General features: G+C 42.4%; 1 protein-coding gene across 2 annotated transcripts in view; it reads left to right on the forward strand.

The window, feature by feature from the left end:
- RUFY1 (RUN and FYVE domain containing 1) overlaps nucleotides 1-13232 on the forward strand; it is a 56213-nt gene that overhangs the window by 25610 nt on the left and 17371 nt on the right. For both annotated transcript variants that reach the window (XM_057709909.1, XM_057709910.1), the window contains 4 exons: nucleotides 699-768; nucleotides 4320-4421; nucleotides 5154-5270; nucleotides 6079-6246. In XM_057709909.1, the coding sequence (XP_057565892.1) occupies nucleotides 699-768; nucleotides 4320-4421; nucleotides 5154-5270; nucleotides 6079-6246 (457 nt within the window). The remainder of the gene's footprint in view (nucleotides 1-698; nucleotides 769-4319; nucleotides 4422-5153; nucleotides 5271-6078; nucleotides 6247-13232) is intronic.

Genomic DNA, 13232 nt, shown 5'->3' on the forward strand with positions numbered 1-13232 from the left:
CACCTGTAAAACAGATTCACAGTGAGATTTGCCTCCCAGAACTGTGGGGAGGGTTACATGAGTTGATGCATTTAAAGTGCTTAGAACGCACAGGACCCGGCACATTGTCCGAAAAGAAAACTTCTATTCTTGTCGTGGTTATTATTGTTGTTCTCAAGTCTGCATTACCTTTTACGTATTTTTCAGTATGAAAGTAGTGCATATTACTTAAAGAATATGTGAAAAATCAGAGTATAAAAAAGATTTTAAAATCACCTCTGATCCTACTATCCAAAAGTACCAATATCTTGTTATGAATATTACTTTAGATATGTGACTGCCAGTGCATTTTGGTTCCCATTTATTGTGTTGGGGGAAATGCTGTTTTCCTTCCAGTTGGCTAAAGAAGAAATGGAGGATAAAACATTGAAAACTTTTCAGTAATATATATATATAGTTATATATTTGGAATTCTCATCAGGTATATATATAGATATTTAGGATTCTCATCAGGTATATATAGATAGATAGATATTTAGGATTCTCATCAGGTATATATATATAGATAGATATTTAGAATTCTCATCAGTGAGTTAATTGGAGACCATTTGACTCGCCATTTCATACAGGAAATCCAGGAACCTCTATTCTCATTGTTTACAGATTTGGGAAAACAGCTTTTATAAGTTCGCATTTACTTAATATTTTCTTTTTCACAGCTGCACAGTTGGGGATCTTCAAACCAAGATAGATGGGTTGGAAAAGACTAATTCAAAGCTTCAAGAAGAGGTTTGTAACTTAGTGAAATTCTTAAAACAGAACGACCCAAGGCTAAGAGAAATGGTATGGTTAGTATATCTGACCAGGGCTTCTCGCTGGTAGGAATGGGAATCGCTAAACTTGGGTTGAGCTGCACACGGGACAGACGTTCTCAGAAGTTCACATCCTCAGAATGTCTGGGTTCTGCCCTGGCCGGGGCTCCCATGGGCCAGTGCAAGAGATCGTGAGCCAGCTCTAAGCGACTTAGGTTTCATCACCTCACAGTGGTCCAGTAGAAGACAAGTCCTGGCTGGAAACGCCCCACTGCTTTTGCGAACGTGCTGTTCTCTTCCTCTCTTCCCACCTTTCCTATGATGTCGTGTTCTCCCTGCCGCCCAGAAGGCACAGGCTCTGTTACGGGGTAACAGTCCCCTCACCCGCCCCTTCCGTGTTGCGGCCTCTCAGGAGCATGGAACCAGTCTCCCCACAGTGTGGTCTTTCTCTGCTTTCTCACTAGGAAGAGAGAGAAGGAAAGGACAGGAAGAAGGAGGGCTGAGGCCGAGGAAGAAAGCTTGCTGCCCGCTGCCCGGCAGTCTCCTTGGTGGACACATCTTGTCTCCTGTTAGCAGGAGGGGGGTTGCTCAGCCTTTCTCGGGCTTTCCACAGGTAGCGGTCCCTGGCTGCTCGGGCCTCCCCACCAAGTCTCACTGGGAAGGAAGAGGGCTGTGAGAGGGGCCGGAGAGCGACCCCCCACCCCTCCACGGTGTGGAGGCAGGTGACAGCTGACAGGAGAGTCGCGGGGCACACCTTTGTGACAGAGAACCCCAGTTTAAGGCTCACTTTAAACTTCCTGTGCTCTCCTGAGGGGCCAGGCCTGAACTGCTTTCAGGAGAGGAGCTCAGATTTGTGAGAGGAGAAAGAAATTCAAAGATGGGCGTCACGGAAGAGACGTCATCACACTTAGAGGGAAAGGACTCCACCTGGGGGTGGAGTGGGCCTTTGGGCCTCACTTCCCTCATCTCCAAATTGGGAGATAATTCATACCTGACAATAGTGTTGTGAAGGTTAGATCAGGCTAATGCCATATAAGTGTGCCTTGCCCAATGCTTGTCACGTGGATGCGCTCAAGGGGACCTCGGCTGATTTTAGAATAAGTGGATTCACTCTGTTCTCCCAGATGAGGTGGCGTGCTTTTCTGTTGTTGTTGTTGTTGTTGTTGTTGTTGTTTTGGGGTTTTTTTTAAAATAATTTTTATTGGAGTATAGTTGATTTACAATGTTGTGTTAGTTTCAGGTGTACAGCAAAGGGAACCAATTATACATATACATATGTCCACTCTTTTTTAGATTCTTTTCCCATATACACCATTACAGAGTATTGAGTTGAGTTCCCTGTGCTATACAGTAGGTCCTTACTAGTTATCTGTTTTATATATAGTAGTTTGTATATGTCAATCCCAATTTCCTAGTTTATCCCTCCCCATCCTTTACCCACTGGTGACCATAAGTTTGCTTTCTACATCTGTAACTATTTCTTTTTTGAAGATAAGTTCATTTGTACCCTTTTTTAGATTCCATGTATAAGCTATATCATATGATATTTGTCTTTCTCTGCCTGACTTACTTCACTCAGTATAACAATCACTAGGTCTATCCATGTTACTGCAAAGGGCATTATTTTCTTCTTTTTTATGGCTGAGTAATATTCCATTATATATATGTACCACATCTACTTTATCCATTCATCTGTTGATGGACATTTAGGTTGCTTCCATGTCCTGGCTACTGTAAGTAGTGCTGCAGTGAACACTGGGGTGCATGTGTCTTTTCAAATTATGGTTTTCACTGGATCTATGCCCAGGAGTGGGATTGCTGGATGATATGGGAGCTCTATATTTATTTTTTTTAAGGAAGCTCCATGCTGTTCTCCATAGTGGCTGTACTAATTTACATACCAGCAATGCAAGAGGGTTCCCTTTTCTCCACACCCTCTCCAGCATTTACTGTTTGTAGATTTTTTAATGATGGCTATTCTGACTGGTGTAAGGTGATACCTCATTGTAGTTTTGACTTGCATTTCTCTAATAATTAGTGATGTTGAGGATTTTTTCGTGTGCTTTTTGGCCATCTGTATGTCTTCTTTGGAGAAATGTCTATTTAGGTCTTCTGCCCGTTTTTTGATTGGGTTGTTTGGGTTTTTGACATTGAGCTGCATGAGCAATTTGTATATTTTGGAAATTAATCTCTTGTCAGTTGCTTCATTTGCAAATATTTTCTCCCCGTTCAGAGGGGAGGTGGCATGCTGTGGATGAAGGTCTAATTTAGCTTTTGAAACTGAACAACTGGGTTATTTTTCCTTCAAAGGTAAACAGTTGTAATAGAAAATGTACTTTAGAAAAGAGTATAGCTCTCACTTCAGTGTGTGCTCTCTACGTCTTCAGAGAGTAGAATGGGAATTAGCCTGCTTCTTCCCTCGTAGCAACTGGCAGCTCTTTTCAAGTCTTAATGTTTCTTACCTGGCCACAGCAGTTATGTTTAGAAACCCCAGTCCTGGGTTCTGAGCCTGAGGAGGTAAGGAGTTCAGTGCTTCAGGGCCCCCAGTATCAAATGATGCTAAGAGCACAGCCAAGTATCAAGGGCACATGTCTTGTTTCTTTCTCCTTCTCCAGCCTCACCTTCTCTCTTCAGCCTGGCTCAGAGGCTGGGTAAGGACAGCTTGGTTGGGGTGTTTACTCCTCTACGTTGCCTCTCCTGAGAACCTCTCCTCAGCAGGTCCATGAAGGCACCTGCTCCCGTACACTTTCCCCTAAACTCCATTAACTCGTTCGAGGCAAGGAAGATGTTTTCCTCAGGCATGTCTTTAATGGTTTGGTTGTGATTCCTCTCTCTAGTGATAAGATATCCTTTTGCTCATTTGCTAGAAAAACTAAAAAGAATGAAGAATCAGGGGGGAAAAAAGCCCATGATCCCTTGGCTAAGTGACAGCTATTTTTATCATTTGGTATATAGAGTCCCCATCTCTTTTTAAGCTTTTGTTTGTTTGTTTTTGTTTTTCTTCTTAAGCATTTTTAACATGGTTAAATTTAAAAAAAAAAAACTGGACGTGAGAACATACTCTATAACAATGCTTTATTTTTTATTTTTATTATATCATAAGTGTGTTCTCAAGTCATTAAAAGCTTTTGTAAGTATTTTAATAACTACGTATTTCTGTTTTATGCTTTTACTGTGATTTGTTAAACCGTTTCTAGTATTGGACATTCAGGCTGTTTCTAATATTTTGTGTCCGTAAATCTTTGCCCACATGAAGTAGTATGCTGTCATTTTCGTAAAAGAAAAATGTCTGAGGAGGATAGAGCTGGCTAGGGGCAGGGGTGGGAGAGAGATTTTACTGTTTATGTTTTTATATCTTTGGAATTTTGAACCAAGTGAATGTATTACCTATTCAAAACCAGGATAAAAAATAAAATACCACATATGTGAAAATACATGGTCAATTGTGAAGATGCCAAATGTCGGCTTTTAACTTGAACACTAAGATTCATTTTGATGTTAAGAAATATAAAAATCTTTCTTAATCAGCTTTCAGCTGCAACGGACCGAATTTGTTCACTTCAAGAAGAACAGCAACACTTAAGAGAACAAAATGAATTAATCCGAGAGAAAAGCGAAAAAAGCGTAGAGGTGAGAAGTAGGCCTCGCAGCTGGGCGGCATGTTTCTCACTCAGAGATGTCCCTCGCTAACCTCAAGCTCAGAACATGCAAAGATGCCCTGTTCGACAGCGGGAAGTCCTGCTGCAGTGCCCTTCCGTGTCACTCTCAGGCCACCTGGACCACTTGGGGTTTCCCAAGTGCACTGCTCCCTTGCCTCTGGGCCTTTGCGAGTGAAAGTTCCTCTTCCCTCTTCAGCTTCTCTTGTGAGCCCCGGTACCCTGTGATGCCGCCCCGGCACCCATCGGTAGGCCTGGGCCCTTCTCTTGTGTTTCCATAGCTCTTTGCACCTCCCTCCATTACAGAATCCATTTGCTGTTTTGTAGAATTGCTGGCTTGCAGCTGTCTCCCCTGATGACATGAGGGTAGAGACCATATCCGATTTATCTCAAAATTCACCCAGTGCTAAAAATGTGCTAGATAAATACTGAATGGAGACCTTTCCCACTCAGAACGACTATTCTGTTTTAAAGAAAATTAAATTGTTTTCTGAACCTACCTTTTCAAAAATCTATTGGCTTGCTCTCATTCTTCAAGTTCAAAGATATTTCAAAATATCTTTAAAATTTTAACCTTTCTCTCTATTATGCTTGAAGAATAGAAATTACGGCTACTTAAAAAAAATATATGGTATATTTTAAAATACTTTGTAGTTAGCTTGCTTCTGTAAGCAAACCATTCCTCCCCACTCTTGTTTGATCATAGATAACCAAACAGGATACAAAAGTTGAGCTGGAAACTTACAAGCAGACTCGGCAAGGTCTGGATGAAATGTACAATGATGTGTGGAAGCAGCTGAAGGAGGAGAAGAAAGCCCGTTTGGTGAGTGCCAGCCTGAGAGTCAGAAAGATTCCCCAGTTTATTCCCTCTAAGTGACTTCCGTCAGCACTTTGCACACACATGCTTCAACCTGCTTTTAAAAACAAGTTGAGTTTTTATGTAAATAAAGTTTTTAACAATGTGAAAAAAAAATACAGAGTATTCCTCATTGCCACCTATGTTCTTTCTGTTGGCTTGATGGGGAGCCAGTGTTCATTGTAAAATGAGAAAAGGGGGAAGAACCTAATCTAGTTACGCTCCAGACAGACTTGTCTACGTCTCCCTAACCTATTCTGACCTTCAGTTTGTATTTTCAGCACTGCCCAACATCAGTTAAGTTCATTTCAGTGACCTACTTTAATATTTTCCTTGTTAATATCCTTTTCTTTTTGACTTAAAAAAAATTTTTTTTTTATTGGAGTATAGTTGGTTTACAATGTTGTGTTAGTTTCAGGTGTACAGCAAAGTGAATCTGTTATACGTATATACACTCTTTTTTAGATTCTTTTCCCATATGGGTCATTACAGAGTATTGAGTAGAGTTCCTGTGCTATACAGTAGGTCCTTGTTGATTATCTATTTTATACATAGTAGTGTGTATATGTCAATCCCATTCTTCCAATTTATCCCACCCCCCTTACCACCTGGTAACCATAAGTTTGTTTTCTACATGTTTAACTCTATTTCTGTTTTGTAGATAAGTTCACTTGTACCCCTTTTTTAGATTCCACATATAAGTGATATCAAGATATTTGTCTTTTTCTGTCTGACTTACTTCACTCAGTATGACAATCATTAATATCCTTTTAAGGAACTAGAAAAAGAACTGGAGTTGCAAATTGGAATGAAAACCGAAATGGAAATTGCAATGAAGTTACTAGAAAAGGACACCCACGAGAAGCAGGACACTTTAGTCGCCCTCCGCCAGCAGCTGGAGGAAGTCAAAGCAATTAACTTACAGATGTTTCACAAAGTACAGGTGGGAATTGGCTTTATGTCCACATCACAGCCTGGTTTCCTGCTGCTTGTCTACAGTAGTAGAGCTTGTCACGTGCTGCCTTTCCAGTCTTGCGTCGTTTTATCCTGCCGAAGGAGAGACTAGACACATCTGTGAGGTCCTAGTATTTTCAGACCTGATCCTAGGCCATCTTACACGTTATTGCATTTATTTTATTTGAGTCTCCCAGCAACCCCTGAGAAAAGTTTATAAAATGGGGAGAAATATAAGTGACAAGGCAAAAGCAAATGGGTAAATCATATGTCCCTGGTGGCACAGCTAAAAACTGACCTGTGCCAGGCTTCCTAGGTGGTGCAGTGGTTAAGAATCCGCCTGCCAATGCAGGGGACACAGGTTCAATCCCTGCTCCAGGAAAATCCCACATGCCTCGGAGCAACTAAGCCCGTGTGCCAAAAAAACAAAAAAAAAACAAAATAAAACTGACCTGTGTCTTTTGTTTTGTTTTTGTTTTTTTCTTTTTTTTTATAAGTGTATTTATTTTATTTATTTATTGGCTGTGTTGGATCTTCGTTGCTGCACACAGGCTTTCTCTAGTTGCTGCAAGTCACGGCTCCTCTTCATTTTGGTGCACGGGCTTCTCATTGTAGTGGCTTCTCGTTGTGGAGCACAGACTCTAGGCACGTGGGCTTCAATAGTTGCGGCACACGGGCTCAATAGTTGTGGCTTGCAGGCTCTAGAGCACAGGCTCAATAGTTGTGGCACACGGGCTTAGTTGCTCTGTGGCATGTGGAATCTTCCCAGAGCAGGACTCAAACCCGTGTCCCCTGCATTGGCAGGCGGATTCTTAACCACTGCGCCACCTAGGAAGTCCGACCTGGGTCTTTTGAATCTAAACCTGAATTTTGCCTGTCATGCGTTCATTCTCCCCCTGCTGTCTGTTTCTGTCTACTTCAGGTACTAATTATTTGCCCCAAGAAATGGAGAAGTGGATTAAAGATATTAGTTAGTATTGCCTTTTCAAGCTTTGCCATTAAGTTAATCTTGCTGAGTCTCCAGGATCACTTCAGAGTGGTCAAGGGGAGCCAGCCCAGAAAGGAGCGGTCACGCCTGAGTTTGAAAGACAGCATCTAAACATTGCAACACTTTCTTGCCCAGAAGCTACCCAGAAGGATGCCATTCTGTATCCTCAAAACTTTAACTTTTTTGAAGATAATGTGACAGCAGACAGTACAAATAAACTATTTTGTCCTGTCTTTTTTTTAACTATTACATAATTAGTATTATTGTAATAGCAACAATGAAAATTGAAGCAAAAAGAGAAAAGGAAGAAAATAGTTTTACCCTCCCAACGAATTATCTGGTTTAATTTTTCCATGTTTTCTTCTGGTTTTGGTCAGCATACAGACATACATGCGCATCAGGGGAAACTAAGCTACTGTAATAGCTTAGCAGAGTCTGCAATAGAATGGCTTAAACATATGGAAGTTTGAATCTGTTACATAATAGTTCCAAGGAAAGCATTTCAGACCAGCACTTTTGCTCCCTACAGTCGCAGGGACTCAGGCCAATGGCAGCTCCAGCACTCAGGGCCACTTGAGTTGTCACCATTCTCATCAGTGGAAGTGGGGAGAAGAGCAGAGGCCCAGAGCCAAGGACCTGTTCTCAAACAGTGAGACAGCAGTTGCACTCACCATTTCTTCCGATCACATAGGAAAGGACTAGTCAGCATGGCCAGGCTTGGCTTGAAAGGGAGCCTGGGGCTCTTGTTTCTGGGCTGCAGGCCAGGTGAAGGGGAGAGTAGGTGTCACGACCACAGTCGGCCCCACTGAGCTACCAGCAAGTCCCATCCAGCCCCCGCTTCCTCAAAGTCCACAGCCCTGGGGGATGGGCAGCACTCTCCCTCAAGCCACAGGGCTTGTGTTCAAACTAGACCACCTGTCAGTCACATTTGCCTGTCCTGCCGGGATGAACGGGTAGAGCAGAAACAGGATAGCCACGATGAAATGCCTATTGGGAAAGAGGAAACAAGGGACACACCTGGCAGTCCCTGGCCCATGGTGGTCATTGTGTCCTCTGGGCAGGAACTGTGAAGGCTGCCCGGGGCTCTGCGGACTCCATTTCTTAGCATGTCTGGCTGCCCCGCTTCTGCCCTCTCGAGAGCATGTCTGCCGACCTCCGTGGCCCCTGAGACCACCATCTTCTGTGGCACATGAGAAGTGGGCTCTCGGGGAGCGGGCCCTCCTGGTGGCTACACAACTCTCACGGCCAGCTTCTTGCTGGTGTCAGTCTGCTGGCCTGGAGGTTTCATTAGGGACCCAACAGTCAGCTGTTTTTCAAACCAGACTGGTGGTTTCCTGAACAATGCAGTTCCCTCTGTCACAGCCTCTGGTCTGCCTGCATCAACTTGATTCATGTGTCAGTGACCGTAGTTTGTTTATTGAGTGAACACAGCTCCCACACCTGCTCCATTTCTTTGCTGTCTCGGTCTTTCTCATGTTGTGGCCAGTCATGTGGAATAACAGCTTGAGGCATGAGGAAAGCAGCTGACACTGATCTCTCCCTTCCGAGTCCAAAAGCAGTTGACTCTTCTAGCCTGTGAGACCCCTACCTTTGGCCTCTCTGTCCCTGTCCACCTGTCCCTGCAGACCCCTTGGCTGACAGCACCTGTTCACACGGCAAGCCCCACCACACAGCGTAGTGTTCTGGAGCCCTGGCACCGTTGGCGTGGATTCCATCTTCCAAGTGTGGGCAAGCGACAGTTTGACTAAATGTTTGCCGTAAGTGACAAGGGTCACGACATCTGCTCTGACAGCGCCAAACTCCTGGCTGCCGAGTCAGCACAGCGTACACTGGATTCCCTGGGGAAGCACCACCTCCACGTCGGTCTCTGGGGCTGCTGGAGTTCTAGCCTCGTACCCTTTTCTCCCTCTGGGCTTCAGATGCAGAAGGTTGCATCAGTTGTATCCCTCCCTCTGGGGCACTGTAATAAAACACACCTGTTTTCTTATTTCCTTTTATCCCCTACCCCTGCTGCCATCCACTTTCCTCTAGGCCAGCATTCTAAAGTGTTGATCTTTTTATTTACATTTGTCATTCTGAAACATGTATCATTTTAAGGACATGAATTTTAATTTATGCAAGTGGTGCCAGGCTGTGGGTCTCATTCTGTCCCTTACTTTTTCTCCCTCAGTGCTACCTTCACCCGTGTGTATATCTGCTGCTGGCTTCTTGGTGTGGTGTAGCTTCCCAGCATGCATACCCACTGCATTTTCTTGCCCATTCCCCCAGTGATGCACAGTCGCTTTTCCTCCACTGCACTAGCCCAGGCAACACCCTGGTAGCTAGTGTACTCATCTCCCTCTGAAACCTGGGAATATCTCTCTGGCAGACGTAATTGTGGTGTCCTCACAGCCAGATACTTCCTTTCTCCCTTTGTGTCCTTGGTGTGCGTAAGCCCAGCCACACTGCTTTCCAGAAGGGCTGCACCCACACAGGCTCCCTCCAGCCGTGTCCTGTGCTGCCTGTGTTGTGAGTGTACCGTTTTGTTTTCATATTCATTTTTCAGTCTAGTGACCTTGAGCATCCCTTCGTATGCTGGTTAGCCATTTGTGTTTCTTCTTTGTGGCTTGCCTTCATATTTTTTGTCCTTTTTTCTTTTGGGTTTCCTTTCTTTTCCTTGTTGACTAGTAGTAATTCCACGTATAGTCTAAAATATTAGTCCTTTACTGGTTTACAGATTGTAAATATCTTCTCCTAGTCTGTCATCTACTGTCCTTAAGTCCCTATTTTTGATGTAGTCTAATGTGTTGATTTCTCACATATGGTTTGTAGTTTGGGGGTTTTGTTTTAGAACTCCTTCTTATGCCTAGGTGTCAAAGATATTCCACAGTAGTTTTCTAAACCTTTCACATTTAGGTTTTTAATGTATCTAGTTAACCTTTGTCTGTGGCCCTCCCTAGGAATCCAGTTTTCTTCTGCTGCATATAGTAAGCTGCCTAAAAGCTAATCATACTTTTCTTGTTGGTAAGTGGTGCCACCTTTATCATATATCAAGTTCCTATATAACTGGAACTGTCTCTGAGGTCTCTCTTCTGCTTCATGGTTTATCTGTCTGTTTTAATTGCCATAGCTCTGTAGTTTGTTTTAATGTCCGGTTGGTTCTGTTAGTTTTCTAGGGCAACCATGACAAAGTACCAGAAACTGAGTGGCTTTACAAAAATTTGCCATCTCACAGAACTGGAGGCCAGAAGTTTCAGAGTAAGGAATGGTTTCCTCTGTGGGCTGTGAGGCAGTCAGCGCCATCTGTCTCTCCTAGCTTCAGGGGGGTTGCTGGCAATCTTTGGGGTTCCTTCACCTGGAGAAGTCATCACTGCATCACTGCCTTCATCTTCACCCAGTGTCCTTCCCTTATGGGCATGCCTGTGTCTGCATTTCCCCTGTGTACAAGGACACAGTCGTATTGGGTTAGGAGCCCACCCTCCTCCAGGGTGACCTCATCTTGACTAATTATGTCTGCAGTGTGTAACCCTTTTTCAAAATATGGTCCTGGGTGGTACTGCGGGGTTAGGACTTCACTGAAACTGATTTGGGAGGGACACAACTTGACCCATAATGTAGGTCGAGCCTGCCCACTTTTCCACCTTTTTTCCGTCTTCTTTTTTCGAGTAACTTATCTATTTGTAAACATTTATTCTTTTTTTTTCAAATTGAAGTATAGTTAATTTACAATGTTGTGTTAGTTTCAGGTGTACAGCAAAGTGATTCTTTTCAGATTTTACTACAAAATATTGGCTATAGCTCCCTGTGCTATACAGGTCTTTATTTATCTATTTATCTATTTTATGTATAGTGGTGTGTATCTGTTAATCCCAAATTTCTAATTCATCCCCCCCCCCCTTCTCCTTTGGTAGCCATAAGTTTGTTTTCTAAGTCTGTGTATCTGTTTCTGTGTTGTAAATAAGTTCATTTGTATCATTTTTTTAGATTCCACATATAAGTGATATCATATATTTGTCTTTTTCTGACTTACTTCACTTAGTATGATAATCTCTAGGTCCATCCATGTTGCTGCAAATGGCATTATTTCTTTCTTTTTTATGGCTGAGTAATACTCCATTGTGTGTATATACACACCACATCTTCTTTATCCATTTGTCTGTTGATAGACATTTAGGTTGTTTCCATGTCTTGGCTACTGTAAGTAGTGCTGCAGTGAACACTGGGGTATATGTATCTTTTCGAATTAGAGCTTTTATCTTTTCTGGACATATGCCCAGGAGTGGGATTGCTGAATCATAGGATAACTCTATTTTAGTTTTTTAAGGAATCTCCATACTGTTCTCCATAGTGGCTGCACCAACTTACATTCCTACCAACAGTGCAAGACAGTTCCCTTTTCTCCACACCCGCTCCAGCATTTATTATTTGCGGATTTGATGATGCCCATCCTGACTGGTGTGAGGTGATACTTCATTGTAGTTTTTATTTGCATTTCTCTAATAATTAGTGACGTTGAGCATCTTTTCATGTGCCTGTTGGCCATCTGTACATCTTCTTTGGAGAAATGTCTATTTAGGTCTTCTGCCCATTTTTTATTTGGGTTGTTTGTTTTTTTGATATTGAGCTGTATAAACTTTGTATATTTTCAAAATTAATCCCTTGTCAGTCACATCATTTGCACATATTTTCTCCCTTTCCATAGGTTGTCTTTTCATTTTGTTTATGGTTTCCTTTGCTATACAAAAGCTTATAAGTAATTAGGTCCCATTTGTTTATTTTTGCTTTTGTTTCCATTATTCTAGGAGACAGATCCAAAAAAATATTGCTGCAATTTATGTCAAAGAGTGTTCTACATATGTTTTCCTCTAAGAGTCTTATAGTATCCAGTGTTATATTTAGGTCTTTAATCCATTTTGAGTTTATTTTTGTATATGGTGTTAGAAAATGTTCTGATTTCATTCTTTTACATGTAGCTGTGCACTTTTCCCAGCACCACTTATTGAAGAGGCTGTCTTTTCTCCATCGTAGATTCTTGCCTCCTTTGCTGTAGATTAATTGACCATAACTGCATGGGTTTATCTCTGGGCTCTCTATCCTGTTCCATTGATCAGTGTGCTGTTTTTGTGCCAGTATCATGCTGTTTTGGTTACTGTAGCTTTGTAGTATAGTCTGATTCTTTATAAAAATTTTAGAATAAGGTATAAATTTCCTTTGTTTTAAAATCTCGCTGAATTTCTTTTTTCTTTTTTTTGTTAAATTTATTTATTTATTGGCTGCGTTGCGTCTTCATTGCTGCACACAGGCTTTCTCTAGTTATGGCAAGTGGGGGCTTCTCTTCATTGTGGTGCACAGGCTCCTCGTGGTGGCTTCTCTTATTGTGGAGCATAGGCTCTAGGTGCACAAGCTACAGTAGTTGTGGCACACAGGCTCAATAGTTGTGGTTCACAGGCTCTAGAGCACAGGCTCAGTAGTTACGGTGCACAGGTTTAGTTGCTCCACAGCATGTGGGATCTTCCCAGCCCAGGGCTTGAACCCGTGTCACCTACATTGGCAGGAGGATTCTTAACCACTGCACCACCAAGGAAGTCCCCAACTGAATTTCTTAAATGAGAATTACATTGAACTTATAGATTAGTCTCTCTTTGTCCTTTTTATTCCATAAGAGTTGCATTTTCTCTAGGTGGACTCCTCAGTTCCATCTAGTTCTTGTTGCTAGTGTGATTGGTGCCTTATTTTGGCTGCATCCCCTATTGAGGGCTTGCTGATGTAGAGAAGTGCTTTTGTGCTTTATAAGTTGATGTTGTGTTTAACAGCCTTGCTCACCACCTAGTTCTAATAGTTTGTCTGTTGATCCTTTTGGTTTTAGAGGTAATTGATGATGTCATAGGCAAATAAAGACAATTTAATCTCTCTTCACTCTCCAGTTTTGTACTCTTCATTCTTTTTTGTTTCTTTTAGCATTGGTGAGGACCTCCATGACAACACTGAACAGTAGTAGGAATAGTGAG

Source organism: Hippopotamus amphibius, chromosome 15, assembly GCF_030028045.1.
Source record: "Hippopotamus amphibius kiboko isolate mHipAmp2 chromosome 15, mHipAmp2.hap2, whole genome shotgun sequence".
Lineage (NCBI taxonomy): Eukaryota > Metazoa > Chordata > Mammalia > Artiodactyla > Hippopotamidae > Hippopotamus > Hippopotamus amphibius.